Genomic DNA, 25,217 nt, shown 5'->3' on the forward strand with positions numbered 1-25,217 from the left:
AGCTCAGACACCCAGATCACAGATTACTGTCTGTCTTCAGGGGGCGGAGTCTGCCGTCCACTGACCTCAGACACTGTGTGTGTGTGTGTGTGTGTGTGTGTGTGTGTGTGTGTGTGTGTGTGTGTGTGTGTGTGTGTGTGTGTGTGTGTGTGTGTGTGTGTGTGTGGATTAAGGTGGATTTAGAGGCTGGCAGCAGAAGAAGAGCAGCTCTGAGACGACGTGAGTAAACACCGATTAATTTCACACATTTCCATCTCAACATCGTTGTTATTGTTGTTTTTATTATTATTATTGTTATTATTGTTGTTGTTATTATGAACTAACAATAGAACTGTTTGTTCTGGAGCGTTCAACATTTAAATGAATGTTGATCTGTGACATTAACCGTCTCACAGCTGTTCCTCCTCAGAGATCATGTTGATGAATGTCACGTTTTTTTATGAATAATTTAATGTTGGTCTGTTTATAAAAAAATATAGGAGTAAATATTCCTGCTGCCTCATAGCTTATTTGTATTAGTTATTATACATTTACTTAATTATAATTTGCATAATTGCGTGTGTGTGGGGGGGGATGAGTGTGGGGGGGGGGGGGGGGGGGGGAGTGTGTGTTTGTGTGTGGGAGTGTGTGTGTGTGTGTGTTTGTGTGAGGGGGGGTGAGTGTGTGTGTGGGAGTGTGTGTGTGGGTGGGTGAGTGCTTGGTACAGATGGATCTGTTCTGTATGAAGCTCTTTGTTTCTGTTCACTCTGATTGTTCACCCTACACACACACACACACACACACACACTCACTAACAGTACTAAAGTAGGGAGGAGGTATGGTCGATGATGTCATCATATATTAACAGAGTACTAAAGTACGGAGGAGGTATGGTCGATGATGTCATCATATATTAACAGAGTACTAAAGTACGGAGCAGGTATGGTCGATGATGTCATCATATATTAACAGAGTACTAAAGTACGGAGGAGGTATGGTCGATGATGTCATCATATATTAACAGAGTACTAAAGTACGGAGGAGGTATGGTCGATGATATCATATATTAACAGAGTACTAAAGTACGGAGGAGGTATGGTCGATGATGTCATCATATATTAACAGAGTACTAAAGTACGGAGGAGGTATGGTCGATGATATCATATATTAACAGAGTACTAAAGTACGGAGGAGGTATGGTCGATGATGTCATCATATATTAACAGAGTACTAAAGTACGGAGGAGGTATGGTCGATGATGTCATCATATATTAACAGAGTACTAAAGTACGGAGGAGGTATGGTCGATGATATCATATATTAACAGAGTACTAAAGTACGGAGGAGGTATGGTCGATGATGTCATTAGGGCTGTCGCGGTTAGGGAATTTCCCCTGCGGTGATTCAGAGTGGCTGTGCGGTGATACCGCACCACCCCCTTTCATTAAACAAAAAAACTATTTGCATTTTTGTTTGTTAATTAAGCTACAAATTACTAAACTCATTTCAATAGTACATAAAGTATAGTAATAGTAATAGTAATAGATATATACAAAAAAAAGCTTATTATTATTATATGATAATAAAAAAGACATGACAATTTTATAACACTTCTTAGTTTATTGAACGTTGTCCAAAGGGCAGAGACAAAGACAGGCTACATGTTGTTTCTCCTTCAAATCAACTCAGTAGACTTTTAAGGCTAAATCTTCAAATGCAATTAACAGCATCTTGCTGAAATGAAAAACAAGTGCCCGTCTTCTTAAACACAGGCTAAATGAGGCACTATAGGCTATACACACAAAAAATCTCTTTGAGCCTACAAAGAAATAACATGATTTGTACCTGGGTCATGTCCTTGTTGCGCGTGAGAAAAACCAGCATATTCACTTTGAGGTTTAAGAGAGGATCGGAGTGGGGTTACAATATTTCCAGCGGCACTGAAAACTCTCCGATGGTGCGCTCGTTGCGCAGATGCACATGTATTTGCGGGCAACTTTGGAGAGGAGAGGAAATCTACCCTGGTTGTCGCGCCACCATGCGAGCGGGTCTGCATTGGAGTCGATGGGGTTGGAGTCGATGGGGTCCTCCCTGGAGGCAGCGTGTGAGTTCGGTGTCGGCTTTAACTCTTCGGCATGGTTGCAGAGGTGGTTGGTCGTGGCGGGTCTCTTAGTACGCCGTGATTCATTTTTGCGGTTATCGTGACAGCCCTAGATGATTTATTTCTTTGTTTTTTTTAGGTTTTTTTTTAAGGATTTTTTGAAGCATAGACGCCTTTGTTAGCAGTGGATAGATTGGAAACATGGGAGAGAGAGGGGGTTGTGACATGCAGTAAATGACCTCCGGCCGGGATTCGAACCGGGGTCGGCTGCGTATGTACATGGCATGTGCTCTAACCACTCCGCCACCAGCGCGCCACTGACGTCATATATTAACGGAGTACTAAAGTATAGAGGAGGTATGATAGATGATGTCGTCATATATTAAAGGGACTCTGTTTTGTTCTTTGGGTTACAGAGTGAAAACTCTCTCAGATGTCAGAAGGTGAGCTGGAGTTTGTAAGCGAAATCATCAGCAGGTGACACCCTTCCCATGGTGCCCTGCAGCCTTTGGAGTCGCCATGGGAGACAAATTGTACCCAGAATGCCGAGCTCAGGAGCTGTTTGATGAGTTTGTGTCAGCGTCAACCTGCAGGGCGGCGCTGTGGTCCTTCAACCAGCTGTGTGAACATCTGCAGCTGGACCGGAGCGCCGCCGAGAGGCCGCTGTACCGACCAATCAAACAGCGCCTCAACTACTGGAGGGCCAACGGACTGTGGGCCAAACTGGACCGAAGGGCCGCTCAGCAGGAGTACCTGGGGGCCCGAGTCTGCAGCAACACCACGGTATATCATTGGTCAGCTGCGTCTTCTCTCTGATTGGTCAGCTGTATCATTCCTCTCTCTGATTGGTCAGCTGTATCCTCTCTCTCTCTCTCTCTCTCTCTCTCTCTCTCTCTCTTTTTCTCTGATTGGTCAGTGTGCCATCATAGGGGCGGGGCCTTGCGGCCTGAGGGCGGCGGTGGAGCTGAGCTTCATGGGAGCTCGTGTGGTCCTGCTGGAGAAGAGGGACTCGTTCTCCAGGAACAACGTGCTCCATCTGTGGCCCTTCACCATCCACGACCTGCGCGGCCTCGGCGCCAAGAAGTTCTACGGGAAGTTCTGTGCCGGCTCCATCGATCATATCAGTGAGTCTGCGATCCCTTGATCCTGTCTGATTAGGACTCTGGGATCCTCCGGTCAGTACCACCTGTCTGTCTGCAGGTATCCGTCAGCTGCAGCTGGTCCTCCTGAAGGTCTCCCTACTGGTGGGGGTCGAAGTCCACGTCAACGTGGAGTTCAAGAACCTGGTGGAGCCTCCAGAAGACCAACACAGACAAAGTGAAGGATACAGTTATCTGTCGGCCTGTCTGTCTCCCCGTCTACCTGTCTCCCTATCTACCTGTCTCACTGTTTACCTGTCTCCCTGCCTCCCTGTCTCCCTCACTACCTGTCTCAATGCTTACCTGTCTCCCTGCAGAGGTGGGCTGGAGGATGGAGGTGAGTCCCAAGTCTCATCCTGTCAATCAGCTGGAGTTCGATGTCGTCATCGGAGCGGACGGACGCAGGAACACACTTCCAGGTAAAACCTGTTCTACTGGGTCTCAGAGTCCAGACCAGCCTGGCAGAGTCCAGCTGAGTCTCACAGAGTCCAGCTCAGTCTCACAGAGTCCTGAGTCTTCTTTAAAGTAGATCTGAGTTTAGCTGCTAAGTGCAGCTAATCCTGGAGACAATCTGAGGCTGATGTCCTACAACAGAAAAGAAACCCTCTGACTGTGTTGTATTCTTGTAAACAGCGCCCTCTGTTGGTCTGTGTGAGCAGGTTTCAGGCGTAAAGAGTTCAGAGGGAAGTTGGCCATCGCCATTACAGCGAACTTTAAAAACAGAAACACGTCGGCCGAGGCTAAGGTGGAGGAGATCAGTGGAGTCGCTTTCATCTTCAACCAGAGCTTCTTTCAGGAACTTCGACATGAAACCGGTACAAAGCACCAACCAGACATGGTTTAGTGGTCTCACTTCATCTGATGTTCATTAATATTGATCTGTAATGTTGCAGGGATCGATCTGGAGAACATCGTTTACTACAAAGATGACACTCACTACTTTGTGATGACAGCAAAGAAGCATAGTCTGTTGGAGAAGAGAGTCATAAGACAGGTACAACACACCTGGATGGAGAAACAAGTAATTAGACAGGTACAACACACCTGGATAGACCAGAGAAACGAGTCATTAGAAAGGTACAACACACCTGGATGGAGAAACGAGTCATTAGACAGATACAACACACCTGGATAGAGAAACGAGTCATTAGACAGGTACAACACACCTGGATGGAGAAACGAGTCATTAGACAGATACAACACACCTGGATGGAGAAACGAGTCATTAGACAGATACAACACACCTGGATAGAGAAACGAGTCATTAGACAGGTACAACACACCTGGATAGACTAGAGCAACGAGTCATTAGACAGGTATAACACACCTGGATAGACTAGAGAAACGAGTCATTAGACAGGTATAACACACCTGGATAGACTAGAGAAACAAGTCATTTGACAGGTATAACACCTGGATAGAGAAATGAGTCATTAGACAGGTTTAACACACCTGGATAGAGCAACGAGTCATTAGACAGGTATAACACACCTGGATAGACTAGAGAAACGAGTCATTAGACAGGTATAACACACCTGGATAGAGAAACGAGTCATTAGACAGGTATAACACCTGGATAGACTAGAGAAACGAGTCATTAGACAGGTATAACACACCTGGATAGAGAAACGAGTCATTAGACAGATACAACACACCTGGATAGAGAAACGAGTCATTAGACAGGTATAACACACCTGGATAGACTAGAGAAATGAGTCATTAGACAGGTATAACACACCTGGATAGAGAAACGAGTCATTAGACAGGTATAACACCTGGATAGACTAGAGAAACGAGTCATTAGACAGGTATAACACACCTGGATAGAGAAACGAGTCATTAGACAGATACAACACACCTGGATGGAGAAACGAGTCATTAGACAGGTATAACACACCTGGATAGACTAGAGAAACGAGTCATTAGACAGGTATAACACACCTGGATAGACTAGAGCAACGAGTCATTAGACAGGTATAACACACCTGGATAGACTAGAGAAACGAGTCATTAGACAGGTATAACACACCTGGATAGAGAAATTAGTCATTAGACAGGTTTAACACACCTGGATAGAGCAACGAGTCATTAGACAGGTATAACACACCTGGATAGACTAGAGAAACGAGTCATTAGACAGGTATAACACACCTGGATAAAGAAACGAGTCATTAGACAGGTACAACACACCTGGATAGAGAAACGAGTCATAAGACAGGTACAACACACCTGGATGGAGAAACGAGTCATTAGACAGATACAACACACCTGGATAGAGAAACGAGTCATTAGACAGGTATAACACACCTGGATGGAGAAACGAGTCATTAGACAGGTATAACACACCTGGATGGAGAAACGAGTCATTAGACAGGTATAACACCTGGATAGACTAGAGAAACGAGTCATTAGACAGGTATAACACACCTGGATAGACTAGAGAAATGAGTCATTAGACAGGTATAACACACCTGGATAGACTAGAGAAACGAGTCATTAGACAGGTATAACACCTGGATAGAGAAATGAGTCATTAGACAGGTTTAACACACCTGGATGGACTAGAGAAACGAGTCGGATTCCTCCATCAGGACTTTGCTGACACGGAGCTGCTTCTGTCCCGGGACAACGTGGACCAGAATGCATTGCAGGCGTATGCCCGCGAGGCCGCAGACTTCTCCACCAATCACCAGCTGCCGTGTCTGGACTTCGCCATAAATCACTACGGCCAACCGGACGTCGCCATGTTCGACTTCACCTGCATGTACGCATCGGAGAACGCCGCCATGGTTCGCCAACGCCACGGACATCAGGTGCTGGTCACTCTGGTGGGAGACAGTCTGTTGGAGGTGAGACAGGTGTCTGCTGGATTACAGTAATCAATCAGACACACAACTGATGGCTGTCTGACTTCCTGTCTGTCTGCAGCCCTTCTGGCCAATAGGAACAGGAATAGCTCGAGGGTTTCTGGCGGCTCTCGATTCAGCCTGGATGATCCGAAGATGGAGTCAAGGAGGCGCTCCGCTGGAAGTGCTGGCAGACAGGTACACATGTACTAGTACTACGGGGTCTACTAGTACAACAGGGTCTACTAGTAGTACTGGGTATGCTAGTACTACAGGGTATTCTAGTACCACGGGTCTACTAGTAGTACAGGGTATACTAGTACTACAGGGTATACTAGTACTACGGGGTCTACTAATACTATGGGGTATGGTAGTACTACGGGGTGTACTAGTACTACAGGGTATAGTAGTACTACGGGGTATAGTACTTTATATACACTGTCACAATATATATATTTATATATATTGTGTGTATATATATACACACACTACTATATTCTGCCTGTCTCTCCCTCCTGTCTCCCTCCTCTCTCTCTCTCCCTCCCTCCTGTCTGTCTGTCCCTCCTGTCTGTCTCTCAGAGAGAGTCTCTACCGTCTCCTCCCTCAGACGACTCCAGAGAACCTTCAGAAGAACATCAGTCAGTTTACAGTCGACCCGACGACCAGATACCTGAACACCAAGCAGATGCTGCTCACACCTGCTCAGGTACACACACACACACACACACACACACACACACACACACACACACACACACACACTTTGTCATAACATATTAATTTAAGAAACAAACAGAAGTTTTTTTGTCCTTCAGGTGAGACACCTGGTGGACACAGGTGAGGAGGCGGGGCTAAACAGAGACTGCGGTGACATCATCTGCCTGTCGTCTCCCAGATTCCTCAGACAGAGTCAGAAAATGATTATTGATAAGATTGCTTATTAATGTATATTAAGGAACTGTGATATGATTGGTTGTTGTCTCCTCTCTGATAGGTTCTTTCTCTCAATCCAATCAGCTTCTGACTTGGTGTCAGGAGCAGACTCGTGGTTACCATGGTGTTGCCGTTAGCGACCTGACTACTTCCTGGAAGAGTGGCCTTGCACTCTGTGCCCTGATTCACCGATACCGACCTGATCTCATGTAACAATAATCAATATTATCAATATTATTAGTGTATTATAATGTAACCGAGCTGGTCTCATGTAACAATAATCAATATTAAGCCTTCCTGTCTTCCTGTCTGTCCTCAGAGACTTTGAGTCCCTGGACGAGTCCTCTGTGGACGACAACACTCGTCTGAGCTTCGACGTCGCTGAACGCCACCTGGGTATTTCTCCTCTGATGACGCTGGACGAGATGAAGTCTGACGGAGACCCGGACATCCTGTCCATGGTGACCTACCTGAGTCAGTTCTACCAGCTGCTGAGAGACACGGCGCCCCCTACTGGTGAGACTTTAATCAATGCTATCATTGATACCTGATCAGTTCTACCAGTACCATCATTTTACTGATCTTAATAATTAGAATAATAATTCTCAGAATAAAGTCCCTCATGCTTTGTTGACCACATCCTGTTGAACTCTTCCTGTTGTCATTTCCTGTTGTCACTTTCTGTTGAACACTTCCTATTGAACACTTCCTGGTGTCACTTCCTATTGAACACTTCCTATTGAACACTTCCTGGTGTCACTTCCTGTTGAACACTTCCTATTGAACACTTCCTATTGAACACTTCCTGGTGATTATTCCCCTTTGCGACATGTCACATGACTTTAAAAACTCGCGGGAACTCCAGGGTACCTCCCTCCGCATGCTTTTCTGTGCAGATGGTCTCAAATAAGTGCGGACATAAGACACTCCCCTCAACGTTGCCCTAGTTGGTTAGAATTACCACGTGCCATTGGCTGCGTTTCGGATCGCATGCATTTGCGCCGATGCATGCACGAGACTTGAGAGAATCCGCCGGAACTCGTCATAAACACGTCAAGTTCTCACCACGTCAAGTCGGACACAGGTGCACTTCACGGACCTTTTTTTAAAAAAAAAATGTATTTAAACTTTATTAATAATTCTATACATAACAAAACCTGTCGAGCCAGGGGAAACTTCACGGACTTTGCACAAAGAATATGGTCTGCCCAGTGGCGCTGGCTTTCTTCGTCGCTGACGAATTCGAGCCGAGGCATTTGAAGTCCCGTTGTTGATGGAGGCTGAGGAATTTACGAGGAAATACCACGTGATAATTCTAACCAACTAGGGCAACGTTGAGGGGAGTGTCTTATGTCCGCACTTATTTGAGACCATCTGCACAGAAAAGCATGCGGAGGGAGGTACCCTGGAGATCCCGCAAGTTTTTAAAGTCATGTGACATGTCGTGAAAGGGAAGTTATCACCAGCATTTCTGACGTTTTTATCCCAGAATGCCTTGTTTTGCGAGGCAAATGCATGCGCATGCATGATTCGAAATGCGCCTAATTTCTGTTGAACACTTTCTGTTGAACACTTCCTCGTGTCACTTCCTGTTGTCACTTCCTGTTCCAGGCAGTCTCCAACAGAGCGCCGAGCTCAGGTCGGCCCTCTTCACGCCGGTGTCCCTGCTCAGTAGACTGGGACTCAGTCCGTCGAGGAAGAGGATCCCCAAGGTCTCTGCTGGCTCTCAGTTCCACCATTCTGTCTCCTCTTGTCTCCTCTTGTCCCCCCCTCGTCTCCTCTTGTCTCCCTTGTCCCCCCTTGTCTTGTCTCGTGTCTCTGAGCTGTGGATACTTTGTCTCTACAGGAGCAGAAGGATGCCGCTGGGAAACGGAGGAAGACCAGCTTAGAGAGTCAAGAGCTGCAGGAGGTCACTTTAGTTTCTGACCTTTCTAATGTGAAACAGAACGTTTTTCTGTTATTGAAACAAAAGGAAAGCAAATATGAATCATATTCAATAAAAGAAGAAAAGACAAAGAAGAAGAATCCTCTTCATCAAAACTTTGCTTAAGTCGTGATCTGATTTATCTGGTGAATGTTTATTTAGTAAAACTCTGTGTTTCCTGTTTCCAGTCATGTGACCTGAACGATCCTGTCTGCCAGGTGTATGACGAGACTTTTGTGGGCGGGTCTAGTCGCTCCAGAGTTCGTCTGATGGCCAATCAGCTGCAGGCAAAGCTGGGCGAGAGCGCCACTTCCTGCAGGACTTCCTCTGCTGCTGCGACGGCTTCACATCGACAGGTGAGGTCAGAGTGATGGCATCAGAGAGGCTTCTGATTGGTGATCAATAATATCTCACTTCCTGTTCATCACATCCAACTGTATCAAGTTTATTAAGAAACATTTTAGATAATTTATTGATTCATTCAACACTTAACGTCCTCGAGCGGACACACGTCCGATTAATAATTAATAAACCTACAAAAACACGACATTATATTAGTGATTGAACACGACATAACAATATAATTATACAACCTTATCAGCTACTAATGAACAGATGTGACTCAGACAATCATGATATCAAATGTCCACAGCAAAGAAATATTAATATGAACCTGGAGTTAATAGCAAAAGATTATCATTATTATTATACTGTAGTTATTGTTATAATTATTATAATTATTATTATCATCAAGACTTTTATTATTAATATAATTGTGACATAGAAGGGAAACATTAAATTTGTTCAGTGATGATGAAACCTTAATAATTATAATAATGATAATAAATAATAAATTAATACAACATGTATGTGCCTGTGGACCAGCAGGGGGGGCTGCTGTCCAGACTTCCTCCCTCCTCTGAGTCTGCAGACTGTGAGCTGGCTGCAGATCTGGATCAGACATCATGGAGACCGGTAAATACTGGTAGTCAGTAAATACCAGTAGAGACCAGTAGGGACTGGCATCAGTCGGTCTGTCTGTCTGTCTGTCTGTCTAAAATAATGAATGAAAATTCCATTCAATTATTATAACATTAAAACTAATATACTTTTTGATTAGAAGCGTTGACATAACATCAATGAAATTATAAGCAAAACATTTCAAGACTGAATTTTTGAAAAGGAAATCAAATTAGAAGCACACTCAGAAATATTGATTACCAGCAGGCTGTTGACATATTGGGTGACACAGGCATTACATTATCGCTATCTAATATTTATCTTTATATTAAACATCTTTATACCAAACATCTTCTGTTAAACATCTTTATTTTAGACACCTTTATTCTAAACGTCTTTATACCAAACACCTTTATATGAAACATCTTTATATTAAACATCTTTATACTAAACACATTAATGTGAAACATCTTGATACTAAAATCTAGATATTAATCACCTTTATATTAAATATCTTTATGTTAAACATTTTTATATTAAACATCTTTATGTTGAACATTTTTATGTTAAACATCTTTATCTTGAACATTTTTATATGAAACAATTTATATAAAACATCTTCATGTTAAACATCTTGATATTAAACATCTTGATATGAAACATCTTTGTTAAACATTGATATTAAACATCTTTATATTACACATCTTTGTACTAAACACCTTTATATTAAACATTTTATATGAAACATCTCCATACTAAACATATTTATGTAAAACATCTTTGTTAAACATCTCTATATTAAACATCTTTTTATGAAACATCTCCTAAACATTTGTGTTAAACATCTTAATGTTAAACAATTTTATATTAAACATCTTTATATGAAACATCTCCATACTAAACATATTTGTGTTAAACATCTTAATGTTAAATAACTTTATATTAAACATCTTTATATGAAACATCTCCATAATAAACATATTTGTTAAACATCTTAATGTTAAACATCTTTATATGAAACATCTTTATATGAAACATCTCCATAATAAACATATTTGTTAAACATCTTAATGTTAAACATCTTTATATGAAACATCTCCATACTAAACATATTTGTTAAACATCTTTATATGAAACATCTCCATAATAAACATATTTGTTAAACATCTTTATATAAAACATCTCCATACTAAACATATTTGTTAAACATCTTTATATGAAACATCTCCATACTAAACATATTTGTTAAACATCTTTATATGAAACATCTCCATACTAAACATATTTGTTAAACATCTTTATATAAAACATCTCCATAATAAACACATTTGTTAAACATCTTTATATGAAACATCTCCATACTAAACATATTTGTGTTAAACATCTTTATACAAAACATCTCCATAATAAACATATTTGTGTTAAACATCTTTATATAAAACATCTCCATAATAAACATATTTGTTAAACATCTTTATATGAAACATCTCCATACTAAACATATTTGTGTTAAACATCTTTATACAAAACATCTCCATTATAAACATATTTGTGTTAAACATCTTAATGTTAAACATCTTTATATAAAACATCTCCATACTAAACATATTTGTTAAACATCTTTATATAAAACATCTCCATACTAAACATATTTGTTAAACATCTTTATATAAAACATCTCCATAATAAACATATTTGTTAAACATCTTTATATGAAACATCTCCAAACTAAACATATTTGTGTTAAACATCTTTATATAAAACATCTCCATAATAAACATATGTGTGTTAAACAGCTTAATGTTAAACATCTTTATATAAAACATCTCCATAATTAACATATTTGTGTTAAACAGCTTAATGTTAAACATCTTTATATAAAACATCTCCATAATTAACATATTTGTTAAACATCTTTATATGAAACATCTCCATACTAAACATATTTGTGTTAAACATCTTTATATAAAACATCTCCATAATAAACATATTTGTGTTAAACATCTTAATGTTAAACATCTTTATATAAAACATCTCCATAATAAACATATGTGTTAAACATCTTTATATGAAACATCTCCATACTAAACATATTTGTGTTAAACATCTTTAAGCATTGAAGTAACTGAGTAACTGTCGTCCTGTTTCTCTCGTAACGCCTCCATTAGAGGAAACGAACTCTTCAACAGGAACAGATGAGTTTCAGGTTCAGAGAGAAGATCAAGTCCCAGTCGGTCCTAAGTAGGGAGGAGCAGGTACAGTGCTGCAGAGCATTCTGGGTATCTGTTTGTTTGTGTCTGTAGCTTAGCATTCATGTGAACTGTGACTCTGAAAAGTTGTCTTGTCCTCCGGCTCAGTCTAATTCCTGAAGCTCTGCAGGGCACAAAGCTTCATGTGATCAATCTGCAGATCAATAACAAACAGCCTCCACTGTGAACAACATGAATAGTTTCTATTGAAGACAGAAGGGCTGACTTCAGATCAGGCTGCAGAGAGACTGCCGCTGGACTTCCCCTCAATCTGCTGACACAACCAAACTTTATTCTATACTCCATGTTGTTCAATGAAAGTCTCACTCCAGCTGAGTTAATACTGACTCCAGGTCAGTGCATAGACACAAGTTCAGTTCAGTCTGATGGATGTAGATGTGTTAGTACTGACTCCAGGTCAGTGCATAGACGAAAGATCAGTCTGATGGATGTAGATTTGTTAATACTGACCCCAGGTCAGTGCATAGACACAAGATCAGTTCAGTCTTATGGATGTAGATGTGTTAATACTGACTCCAGGTCAGTGCATAGACACAAGTTCAGTCTGATGGATGTAGATGTGTTAATACTGACTCCAGGTCAGTGCATAGACACAAGTTCAGTTCAGTCTGATGGATGTAGATGTGTTAATACTGACTCCAGGTCAGTGCATAAACACAAGTTCAGTTCAGTCTGATGGATGTAGATGTGTTAATACTGACTCCAGGTCAGTGCATAAACACAAGTTCAGTTCAGTCTGATTGATGTAGATGTGTTAATACTGACTGTCCATCTGTCTCCAGTCGCCAGGCTGCAGTGACGTGTGCTTCTTCTGCCAGAAGAAAGTCTATCTGATGGAGCGTTTGAGTGCAGAGAGCTTGTTCTTCCATCGCAGTTGTTTCCAGTGTTTCCAGTGCAGCAACACACTGAGACCAGCATCATACGCCTTCGACCAGCACAACCGTGAGTCCTTATTACTTATAAATAAGTATTCACTTATCCATCCCAATTATTGAAATCAGGTGTTCCAATAACGTCCATGGCAACAGGTGTATAAAAGCAGCACCTCGGCACGCAGACTGTTTCTACAAACATGTGTGAAAGAATGGGAGCTCAGTGAATTCCAGCGTGGTACTGTGATAGGATATATATATATATATATATATATATATATATATATATATATATATATATATATATATATATATAGCCAGGCCTTCCCTCCAACATAAGTGTGTGACCTCACAAATACACTTCTGGAAGAATAGTCAAAAAGCCCCATAAACACACTCCTAAACCTTGTGGAACGCCTTCCAGAAGAGTTGAAGCTGTTATAGCAGCAAAGGGTGGACCGACCTCATATTAAACCCTATGGATTAACAATAGGATGTCACTCAAGTTCATATGCCAGTCAAGGCGGGTGAGCAAACACTTTTGGCAATATGGTGTGTGTGTGTATATATTTATATATATATATATATATACAGTGCTATGCATACGTTTAGGCACCCCATGCTAAAGTTGCCTAAAAAGAGGGATAAAAATCATCTTTTGTGAAATGATCTTAATGCCTTAATTAAACAAAAAATCCAAATCCTCACATACCCTTCACAAACCTAGAGAAAATCATGGTGCTTTTCAGTTAGCCTATTAGCTGGTTTGATTTGCATTGAGAAATCATTAGGCTAACTAGCATGCTAGGTATGTGAAGGGTATGTGAGGATTTGGATTTTATTTGAATTCCAAAGGCCCATGGTGACTTTATCAGAATGCATAGTATCCTGGATCCATGTAATAACTGGCCTTTAAAAATAAAAATCTGCCTGCCTCTATGGGAGTTTACATAGGGGTGCCCATACTTATGCACCCTGTATTTTAATGAAGAACATTTATTTCTTTAAGATACATTATTCATTCACAAAGAAAATTGGCGTCCTAAAAGGTAGGATTTTTCCTCATTTGTTTAATTAAGGCAATTCACAAAAGATGATTTTTTTATTCCTCTTTAGCATAACTTAGGCATGGGGTGCCTAAACGTATGCATAGCACTGTATATATATATATATATATATATATATATGACTGTCACAGTCTAATCCATTCGGTACATCATCAGTTATTATTTTTTTGGATCTGATAGTGGTTCTCTTGTCATTTCAGTTTAACCAGAACAGCCTGAGGGTCATTGAACTCATGACTCCCTCTGTTCATACATGCGCTCCACATAATGACTCTTTATCCACGTGACTTGAACTTTAAACCTCTGATCACAGTTTTCATCTCCATGTCAGTCGGTTCAGTTTGTCCTCGGTGTGTTAAAACCAATCATGTGAAATCACTGTCTCAACTGCAACATGGGTGTATTGGTTTTATCCACAGGTGTACCACAAGGTTCAACACTGGGCCCCTTGTTCTTCTGATTACATATGAAACATGTCTTTATTTAAACTCATCAGAGATGTTACTAATAACTTGAAAACTGCTCAACCACGAAATTGAAATCTACTGTCTACCAGTTGTACACACACTGTAAACACAAAGCTTGTCCTGTGTGTTTGGTGACATCTCTCAGCAGCCAATCAGAGGGTAGTGGTCACATGACCAGAGTTTGTGGTGAGGCGGGAGTCAGTTCGAACATCTCTATAAAAGAAGATGAAGTGGAGCGTTGACTCGTCTGTCCTCAAGTTGTCTCCTCATGTTGTCTCCTGGTCTTCGGTTTCAGGGAGGTTTTACTGTCTCCAGCACTTTGACTCTGGTGGCGCTCCAACGGCGAGGACCAGGCCGCCATCACACCGAACATCCATCGTAAGAAAAACTTCTACTAAACATTCACATATTCAAATCAGCAATACAACATGTCAAATATGAATATTGATAATGCTAATTTAAACTGGGTATGTTTGTCTTGCCCACAGGTGTCTCTGGGTTCGGTTGCTTCACGCTCCTCTGCAGACTCTCTGATCCCCACCGGCCGTCACCGCCGCTCCTCAGGTCAGTTCCTCCAGCCATGTCACCTTTCACCTTCCATACTTGTTCACGAGCGGCCTCCTTAAACTGGATCAATGTGGGCTTTAGTGTGTGTGTGTTTCTGTGTGTGTCTGTGTGTGTGTATGCTTGTGTTGGTGTGTGTTCAGCAGTTTCTGTGATGGTGGCGACGCCGGAGAGGATCGAGCTGGAAAATTACAGCCGCAGCTCGACCAAGATGGAGACGGAGTCTGAGGAGGTCTCTGAGGAGACCCTGAACCGGTTCAACCTGGGCCTGGACGATGGCATCCGACACAGATCCAGGTCTCCTGAGTCTACTGATACTTGGACTTTTCAGCCACTAATATCCAGGTACACATTTACTGTTTTGTCTCTACACTTATAGATCTAAATATTTCAAGATATTTTGACACATTTCTGAATGAAGTTATTTACACAGTTCAATCCTGTAAACACGTTAACAACAACAATGACTCATACTGCCGTATGGAGGCCGTTATATGAACTTAATCTCAAAAGATAAAAGGTATCGACTCATAGAAAAATAAACCCTCTGGACTCTTAAGTCATTATGACTTTTATTATTATCTTGTTTTTGTGTTTAATAACTTGTCATCCATATATTGTTCTGTGTTTGTCCTTTATCCCGCTGCGGCCTCAACTGTGTTTGCTGTTTCAGTTCAGTGTCGGAGATGATGGAGGAGGAGGAGGAGGAGGAGGAGGAAGAGGAGGGAGAAGAGGAGGAGGAGGAAGAGGAGGAGGAGGGAGAGGAGGAGGAGGAGGAGGAGGAGGAAGAGGAGGAGGAGGAGGAGGAGGAAGAAGAAGAGCTGGGAGGCAGTGAGGAGGACTCCATTGAGGGTGAGTCTCAGGGTGTTTTTTGGTTGACTGTGTTCTTTTATGTAAATGTTGTTGTGAACACGGCACAACACAACAAAAACACAACAATAACAACAACAACAGGGGCCCATTCCAGAAAGTATGTTTAGTTAAACTCTGCATTTGTTAACCCTGAGGAGAGGGATACTCTAAGTTTTCCGTTCCAGAAAGAGAGGTAACTCAACCTTTAGGTCAGTTACCATGGTAACCGACTCTGTGAACCTAACCTGCTCGCTGGCAGGTTTTCTTCAACAAACCCTGAGTTTCTCCCTACATGTCTCCGCCTTTTTTCGGAATCTGAACCAACTCTGAAAAAAATGCCGTCCTTTCCTCGTCAACCATCAATATGGAAATAAAAGTGTTAAAAGAATTTTCCCGTAAACGAATAAATTCACCCAAGGAGGAGATCGGAGACAAAAGTAAAGTCGACGTCTGACTTTAATCTTGCGCAAGAGGAGCAGATACAGTGCAACAACCTATGAGGATGCTACAGAGAAAGTGCTCAAATCAGTGTTGTGACTTGAGTCTTTTAAAGGCACAGGAGATGACGCGTCATTGACAGTAAACATTCGTGTAGACCAAGACATCATGTGCACAAGGTCCCAGACAACAGTTAGGCATACCTAAGACATGAGGTTATTCATACCTAAGACACAAGGTTATACAAAATTCTTAACAGTAGTCATCGTCATGTAGTCCTTGTCTGTGTAGTCATCACAAAATTCACAAAATTCTTATAACAAAAAGTGATTCTAGCAGCTTTACGTCGGGAGAGGATTTTGATAACTTAGAAGGAAATTACCGTTTTTCCTACCAATCACATATCTAAACAATATTCTCCGACATTTTCAACGTTTCATAATGCACAACAACAACAACATTACAACAACAACAACACAACAACAAAAACAACACAACAAAAACAACACCAGAAGGGTATTCCACCAAACTCGCTAATTAAGGCGGCGCTTACCTGGTTAAGCCTGGTTAGAACTAACGCCAACTTCCACTTGCGGCTAAACCCATTCCATTAACGCATTTCAGCCGCGCCTTGTTGAGGCTTATTCAAGCCAGGTTAACGTTGTCGTGTGTTACGCCGTTCACGGGATATGAAGCCAGACCAGAACCGTGAATGTCGAATCATCGAGAAAATGGCAGAAAAGACCAGCGCAAAAAATATTGATGGAACTGTACGAGGAGTACAAACCCATCATAACCAATAAAGGGAATACTGTCGTGATAAATACAAATCGCGAGGCTGCTTGGGCAAGAATTGCCGAGCGATTAAATACGGAAGTACCGTTAAGAGTAACATGTTCTAATATAACACTGACTACGACTTCTCAAACGTGCAGAAACGTCTCTCTCTCTCTCTCTCTCTCTCTCTCTCTCTCTCTCTCTCTCTCTCTCTCTTTTAGATAGGCCTATTAAATGCATCTACATTGACCAACTCATTTATCTCAACGATTCAATGAACACATTCAATGAACTTATTAATGAACTCACCTGAAAGGAATTTATGTGGCTGAAAATTGCATGCAGCAATGCCTTTGTCATTGGGATCTATAACATGCTATTAATAATAACATCTTTATGCCTATCATGTTTTTGCAAGTTATATTTGGGTTTTGGGGAAATTGTATGACATATTTATCATAGTTAAAGTAAAATGTTGGTCTAATTCTCTGATCTAAAGACAATTATACAGGCAAAAAAACAAAAAAAAACACACATGAGATGTCCTCACCGGGATGTGAACCTGAGATGCCCATGTTCGGGGGCAGGAGCATCACCACTCACCCAACTGGAGGCTTTAGATAATAATATGGCCAGTCAGTCTTAAACAAAATAAACGATTTATTCATATTTTTTTAATTGCAAGCATGTATTCTTAGACGCTTGATGAAAATATAGTCTGTTTGTACTTCATATATGTAATTTTGGTAATTTTTGGTCTTTCACGTGACGAAATCACAAGGACTAGGCTTGGCGGAACCTTCTGCTGGTACAGTTGTTTCCGACAGACGGACTTCTCTGAAACCCCCGCTAAAGTAAGCCTGATGGTTAGCCTGCCCCGGAGCAGGCTAGTTTGGTTGGATAAATTCCCATGGTTACTTAGCGGAGAGTCCCTCAAGTCACGTTGATGGAACGCAACTCTCGCTAAAGTCAGCGAGGCTTATCGAAATTAGCCCGGCTTTGCACTTAGCGAGTTTGATGGAATACCCCTCAGCACAACACAACAACAACAGCAGCACAACAACAACAGCAGACCAACAACACAACAACAACAACAGCAGCACAACAACAACACAACACAACAACAACAGCACAACAACAACAAAAACACAACAACAACACAACAACAGTACAACTGGCAGCACGATCAGTTCTGTTAAATACATACAAATTAAAACCAAAAGGAAAGTGTATCGTGTAGTTTGTACTGTGTAGAACTGTAATACTGTGTACTGTGGTGTACTATGTACTGTGTATTGTTTAAATGTTTAGTTTGTACTGTGTAGAACTGTAATACCGTGTACTGTGGTGTACTATGTTGTGTGTATCGTGTAGTTTGTACTGTGTAGAACTGTAATACCGTGTACTGTGGTGTACTATGTTGTGTGTATCGTGTAGTTTGTACTGTGTAGAACTGTACTACTGTGTACTGTGGTGCATCTTGATTTTATTTCCTCCCTTTGCTCACAGTGGACGCTGTCCCCACGTCAGTGACTCCGCCCACAGCCACCACACCCTCCACCGCCTCCTTCATCACCACACCTGAACCTGCTCCTGATGATGACAGAGATGTGGCTCCACCCACACAGCTCACACCTGTCATTGTCATGGAGACAGCTCCTAAGAGACAACCTGCTGGAGGGCGGGGCTTGTTTGATGACATGAACCCTGGAGTGAAGCCCCCCCTGCAAGACAGTGGTGCTGGCCGAGAAGATGAGGGGGCGGGGCGAGATGGGGAGGTGGAGTCTGATGGGTTGAGGAGGAGGTGGGGACCTAGAGGAGCCCATAGCCTCCCTCCTCAAGTCTTCCTCCCCTCTCTGCAGGGAGGGGGCGGGGCTGTCCTCCTCCAGCTGAAGGGGCCCAGGGAGGCTCCACCCCCCAGAGAGGTAGAAGGGGGCGGAGCCATAGCAATGTGGAGGACAGTGTTCTCTGGAAACAGGATGGAGAAGAAGAAGAAGAAGAAGAAGAAGAGAGGCAGGACTTTACCTCCAGGTGCAGAGTGGAGTGCAACCAATCAAATCAGAGATACAGGTGACATTAAAGTAAGCCATATTGACAGTCACAGTCATGAGGTCATAAATTAACTGTAGTTCCTGTTGCAGATGTGGCAGGAAGCGTGACAGAAGAGTCTGATCTGGATTCATCTGCTCTGATGCAGAGATGTTCACTGAGACCTGGAAACAATGTAAGAATCGACATCAGTCAGATGTGTCAGGACCAGTGTTGGGAACGTTACTTTAAAAAAGTAATTAGTTATAGTTACTCACTACTTGTTCCAAAAAGTAACTGAGTTAGTAACTGAATTACTTTATAATAAAAGTAACTAGTTACCAGGGAAAGTAACTATTTGCGTTACTGTAAAAAAAAAAGTTGCTTTATGTCAAAGAATTTGGATTTTTCTGAGCAGTTTTCACAAGTCAGTTGAAATGACTCTGACCCGGCGCCGCCCTTCCACTCACGTCACTTTTTTAAATCCCCTACAGCGCGAAACATCGAGTCCCGCGGCTCATTTAGGAAAATGACAGCTCCGAGACGCTGCTTGTTTAGTTTGAGGAGATGGTAGTTATGATTATTATCATGACCTTATCTGTTACCATTGAAAATCCTGAAATGTAGTAATGTCCGAATCCAAGCCCATCCAAGATAAAACGGGCACCTTCGGAATGCGTAAAAGACGCACCGGCGTGAAATGTTTTTATTTGGGCTATTAAGAATAATTTATGAAAAATTCAGTGTTAGGGATAAGTTGTTCATTTCACACAAAAAAGATCTAGATGGCAAACTGTAGTCTTGTAGTCTACTCCTATAGTCGCGTAGCGTGTAGTCTTGTGTATAATAATTGAGATCGCATTCTCCGCACCTCGCATGCGGGAATAATTAAAACTTGAGGAGAAATTATATCAACAGTATTATGTTCAGAAAAAAATTATAGTGACCCCAGGGTGGAACTATGGGGGACTCCACGTGGTCTGTGATAATCAAAAGAGTTCTGTATCACACTGTATCACAGGGTCCACCCAGATTCAGGTCTATGAGCTGAGCTCTCCTGCTGTTGTCTGTTCTGATGTTTGTAGCTCCGCTTGGATTTGTCTGACCTCACGTCGGAGATTCAGAGAGTCACAATAAAAGAGGAGGAGGAGGAAACCCTGAAGGTACCAGCTGTGTTAGATTCAGGGAACGCTGTTCTCTAGGAAACCTGTGTTTTAGGATTGTCCAGTTTAAGTTGTGTATTAGCCAAGTCAAATGTCTTTGTCCTCGGTCTCTTATCAGACGTAAATCTCACAGTCAGACTTGACTTCTGAGAGACTTGATGTGTTTTACATATCTGCATTGTATGGACAGGCTTGACTTAACCTAACCTAAACTTGGACTTGTGTTGACTGACTTGATCTTGTCTCAACTGAGACAATCTCTGGACTCATCTGGACTTTCCAACTGACTTGAGATCTGTCTCGATCATTTGAAACTTGCGAAGACTATTTGAGACTTTACTTGGACTTGATTTGATTGTTTAGACTTGACTCAACTGACCAGGACTTCAAACTTGTCTTGAATCTTTTGAGACTTTTTCCAATTCAATTTAAATCCCAAATTTGCCTCAGAGTTCTCAACTATCTATACAGAGTCCTACATCCAACATTCTGTATCCTCCATCCAATCAGGAAAAACGCTACATTCTAGGATGCATCCTATACCAGGGTGGATCCTCTACCAAAAGGATCCTCTATCAGGGTGGATCCTCTACCAAAAGGATCCTCTACCAGGATGGATCCTCTTGGATGGATCCTCTACCAGGGTGGACAGAAAACAATAGAGGAACAAAAATGACAACATAATCGATCCATAAGAGATTTCCTATGGTCCAGGTGCAACCATGGAAACCTGAGAGGCAAGAAAGCACAAAGACTCCTGGGAAGTCGAGTTGGTGATGACATTGATGGGACATGAATGATGGAGAGGGAGAGTAGGAGAGAGGAGCTCAGTGGATCAGAGTAAGTCCTCCACCAGTCTAGGCCTGTAGCAGCTTAACTAAGGGCTGGACCAAGTATAGGCCTTATCAAAAAGGAGTCTAAAGCTTAATCTTATATGTAGGAGACTTGACCTGGACTTGTCAAACCTACACTTGAGACTTGACTTGGAGGCTTAGTTTGCTGAGATCCGATGCTCTTTAAATCTCTGTTTTGTGCTTCCTGTCTCTCAGCCGGCGTACGTTCCTCACGCTCTGGCTTTTAAACGAGCGTACGCCATCAAGGTACAGAACCGTGTCTACATCTGTCTGGTGTATGATGAGAGTCTAGTCCTCTACAGTCCTGTTAAGACTCTCTGTTGTTGGTGTTGTTTCAGAGACGCTCTCTGAAGGACAGAGTCACCCTTGAAGACTCTGACAGATGTTCCTCCTGTCCAACGGAGGTGGCAGGGGTTCTGGTCCAGCCGAAGGAGCCCTCTAGTTTAGGGGTGAAGGAGACCATGTTCCAGAGGGGACAAGAGGATGCAGATGAAGACCTGGATGCCAAAATCACCCGACGAGTTCAGAGAGCTGCTAGAATGAAGGCCAAACAGGAACAGCTAAAGAGGCTCCACAAGGCTCAGGTGAGTTCACCTGAAAAACCGGGTCCACCTGTCAACAGGATACCTGGTCTTTACCACCAGGGTGAAAGACAGGGTCCACCTGAGGATAGAGTCCTGCTCTTTTGCACCAGGGTTAAAGACTACGCCCACCCGAGAACAGAGACTTGGTCTTTGGTACAGGAATACAGACCCTGAACCCATCTGTACAGGATGAAGTAGTTGCAGGAACCAGATGCTCTGTCCTTCCAGCAGGTGGTAGCAGAGTCAACATGATCCTGAACCAGCTACTAGATGCAAAACCTGTTGGTTCACATGAACTCTGTGACAGCTGTCAATGTGGACCACCAACCCAAGACCTGAGACCAACTGAAGGAACTCACAAAGCAGACCAACTGCAAGATTTTGAAATAGTGGATGTGTTCAGAAGTTGTTATTATTGATTTGTATATGATACAACTGTACTATATATATATATATATATTTATGCATATATATCTGATCAGGTGATCCAGAGGCAGCTACAGCAGGTGGAGGAGAGCCAGAGGCAGCTGGAGGAGAGAGGGGTGGTGGTTGAGAAAGCTTTGAGAGGAGAAGCAGGTAAGAAAAATCATGACTACACCCTAAAGTAATAGATTACATGTTGATTCACACTGCTCCTGTTTCTGTCAGATTACTGGGGCGACTCCAATGACAACCAGGACGTTGAACTTCTCCTGGAAGGTGAGTTCACCTGTTGACCTGGACCTGTAGTTTACTGAAGTAGACTCTAGTTTACTGTAGTGTCTCTGTAGTTTACTGAGGTAGACTGTAGATTACTGTTGTGTCTCTGTAGTTTACTGAAGTAGACTGTAGATTACTGTTGTGTCTCTAGTTTACTGAGGTAGACTGTAGTTTACTGAAGTAGACTCTAGTTTACTGTAGTGTCTCTGTAGTTTACTGTAGTGTCTCTGTAGTTTACTGAAGTAGACTCTAGTTTACTGTAGTGTCTCTGTAGTTTACTGTAGTGTCTCTGTATTTTACTGAAGTAGACTGTAGTTTACTGTAGTGTCTCTAGTTTACTGAGGTAGACTGTAGTTTACTGAAGTAGACTGTAGTTTACTGTAGTGTCTCTGTAGTTTACTGAAGAAGACTGTAGTTTACTGTAGTGTCTCTAGTTGACTGAGGTAGACTGTAGTTTACTGTAGTGTCTCTGTAGTTTACTGAAGTAGACTGTAGTTTACTGTAGTGTCTCTAGTTTACTGTAGTGTCTCTGTAGTTCACTGAGGTAGAATGTTGATTACTGTCGTGTCTCTAGTTTACTGAGGTAGACTGTAGTTTACTTTTGTGTCTCTAGTTTTCTGTAGTTTACTGAGGTAGACTGTAAGTTACTGTTGTGTCTCTAGTTTACTGAGTTAGACTGTAGTTTACTGCCGTGTCTCTAGTTGACTGAGGTAGACTGTAGTTTACTGTAGTGTCTCTGTAGTTTACTGAGGTAGACTGTAGTTTACTGTAGTGTCTCTGTAGTTTACTGAGGTAGACTGTAGTTTACTGTTGTGTCTCTAGTTTACTGTAGTGTCCCTGTAGTTTACTGAAGTAGACTGTAGTTTACTGTAGTATCTCTGTAGTTTACTGAGGTAGACTGTAGTTTACTGTTGTGTCTCTAGTTTACTGAGGTAGACTGTAGTTTACTGTTGTGTCTCTAGTTTACTGAGGTAGACTGTAGTGTCTCTGTAGTTTACTGAGGTAGACTGTAGTTTACTGTAGTGTCCCTGTAGTTTACTGAAGTAGACTGTAGTTTACTGTAGTGTCTCTGTAGTTTACTGAGGTAGACTGTAGATTACTGTTGTGTCTCTAGTTTAGTGAGGTAGACTGTAGTTTACTGTAGTGTCTCTGTAGTTTACTGAGGTAGACTGTAGATTACTGTTGTGTCTCTATTTTACTGAGGTAGACTGTGGTTTACTGTAGTGTCTCTGTAGTTTACTGAAGTAGACTGTAGATTACTGTCGTGTCTCTAGTTTACTGAGGTAGACTGTAGTGTCTCTAGTTTACTGAGGTAGACTGTAGTTTACTGTAGTGTCTCTGTAGTTTACTGAGGTAGACTGTAGTTTACTGTAGTGTCTCTGTAGTTTACTGAGGTAGACTGTAGTTTACTGTTGTGTCTCTGTAGTTTACTAAGGTACTGGTCTCTGGAGGACTGGGGACTGGATAACATGTCCTTTCCTCTGTCCCCGTAGGACTTGATAAACTGGATAATCCGGCTCTGATGCAGCAGTGGTTCCAGCTGGTCCAGCAGAAGAACTCTCTGGTTCGATATGAATCTGAACTCATGATATTGTGAGTATCTGACCCTCAATTTCAGCAGCAGGTTCAGGTTTACGAGAACCTCCAGGCAGTGGGTTCTGGTCTACCAGGAGGATCTTAGACTCTGGTCTCTGTTTTAGTGCTAGAGAGCTGGAGTTGGAGGACCGCCAGAGTCGCCTGCAGCAGGAGCTCAGGGAGCGGATGGCCGTGGACGGTAAGATCACGCTGACTCGTCAAATACACCTGAATTCAACCTGAACCTCATGAGGCTGTAAACATGGAGACGCAACAGAGACTTTTATGTGATGTATATGTAGCTTTCCTCCACTGGGAGGGTTCAAGGTGTGGATGATGATGTCATGCAGTGATGTTTCCATGGAGATGTACTAATATCTGATCTGTGATACCGTCTGCGTGTAGACCACCTGAAGGAGGCGGGCCAGCTGCTGGAAGAACGTCTGATCCTGGAGGAGATGTTGGAGGTGGTGGAGCAGAGAGACTCTCTGGTGTCTCTTCTGGAGGAACAAAGACTGCAGCAACGACAGGAAGACCAGGACCTGGAGGAGGTCATGATGACCCGACTACTGGGACCCAGCTGGACCTGAAGATGACATGGAAGGGTATCTGCAGGACCTGAACTGGTCTGAACTAGTCTGCAGTGATGCCCACTGTCTGACTTTTTAAGGTTCATATGAAAGCAGACCTGAGTCCGACAGTAACCCAGATCTGAACCAGACCGGAGGACCACAACCAGTCTGGGATGTGTCTAATGTGGTCCACACTGAGGTCTCCAGTCCAATCCTCCTCCTCTTCCTCCTCCTTCTCCTTCTTCTTCTTCTAAAAACACTATATACATATATATGTATATGTTTATATACATATGTGTATATATACATATGTATATATATATATAAATGTGTATATATACACATATATATGTGTATATATACACATTTATATATGTATATGTATATGTATGGTGTTTTTAGTGTTAAGCAGCTGTATTAACGTTGTTCAGTCATATTGATTATTGTGCCTCCACATTCAGCTGTCAATCATTTCAAACATCTGCCTTATTTCTGATCAATAACTGTTTATTGATCCTGTTGAAAGTCTGCCATCCATCGTCTACCGCTTATC

At 42.1% G+C, this 25,217-nt stretch overlaps 1 protein-coding gene across 2 annotated transcripts; it reads left to right on the top strand.

Moving 5' to 3' along the window:
- Positions 1 to 165: 165 nt before the first annotated feature.
- Positions 166 to 24,913, top strand: mical3b (microtubule associated monooxygenase, calponin and LIM domain containing 3b). Of its 2 annotated transcripts, XM_084039224.1 has the most exons (33): positions 166 to 219; positions 2,497 to 2,863; positions 2,997 to 3,204; positions 3,281 to 3,397; positions 3,537 to 3,638; positions 3,879 to 4,034; positions 4,113 to 4,213; positions 5,811 to 6,068; positions 6,148 to 6,263; positions 6,645 to 6,771; positions 6,881 to 6,974; positions 7,060 to 7,207; positions 7,318 to 7,514; positions 8,610 to 8,710; positions 8,845 to 8,907; positions 9,111 to 9,278; positions 9,808 to 9,897; positions 12,051 to 12,137; positions 12,935 to 13,094; positions 14,854 to 14,936; positions 15,047 to 15,122; positions 15,266 to 15,467; positions 15,796 to 15,974; positions 18,699 to 19,259; positions 19,331 to 19,413; positions 20,303 to 20,380; positions 21,430 to 21,480; positions 21,573 to 21,818; positions 22,301 to 22,394; positions 22,467 to 22,517; positions 24,011 to 24,110; positions 24,218 to 24,291; positions 24,498 to 24,913. In XM_084039224.1, the coding sequence occupies exons 2-33, from the start codon at positions 2,600 to 2,602 to the stop codon at positions 24,680 to 24,682; spliced, it is 4,620 nt and encodes a 1,539-aa protein (XP_083895350.1). In that variant the 5' UTR covers positions 166 to 219; positions 2,497 to 2,599; the 3' UTR covers positions 24,683 to 24,913. The 2 variants fall into 2 exon arrangements, with proteins under 2 accessions (XP_083895350.1, XP_083895351.1); XM_084039225.1 differs by lacking the exon at positions 20,303 to 20,380.
- The last annotated feature ends 304 nt before the right edge of the window (positions 24,914 to 25,217 follow it).

This window comes from Eutrigla gurnardus, assembly GCF_963514095.1.
Source record: "Eutrigla gurnardus genome assembly, chromosome: 21".
In the NCBI taxonomy this organism is placed as follows: Eukaryota; Metazoa; Chordata; class Actinopteri; order Perciformes; family Triglidae; genus Eutrigla; species Eutrigla gurnardus.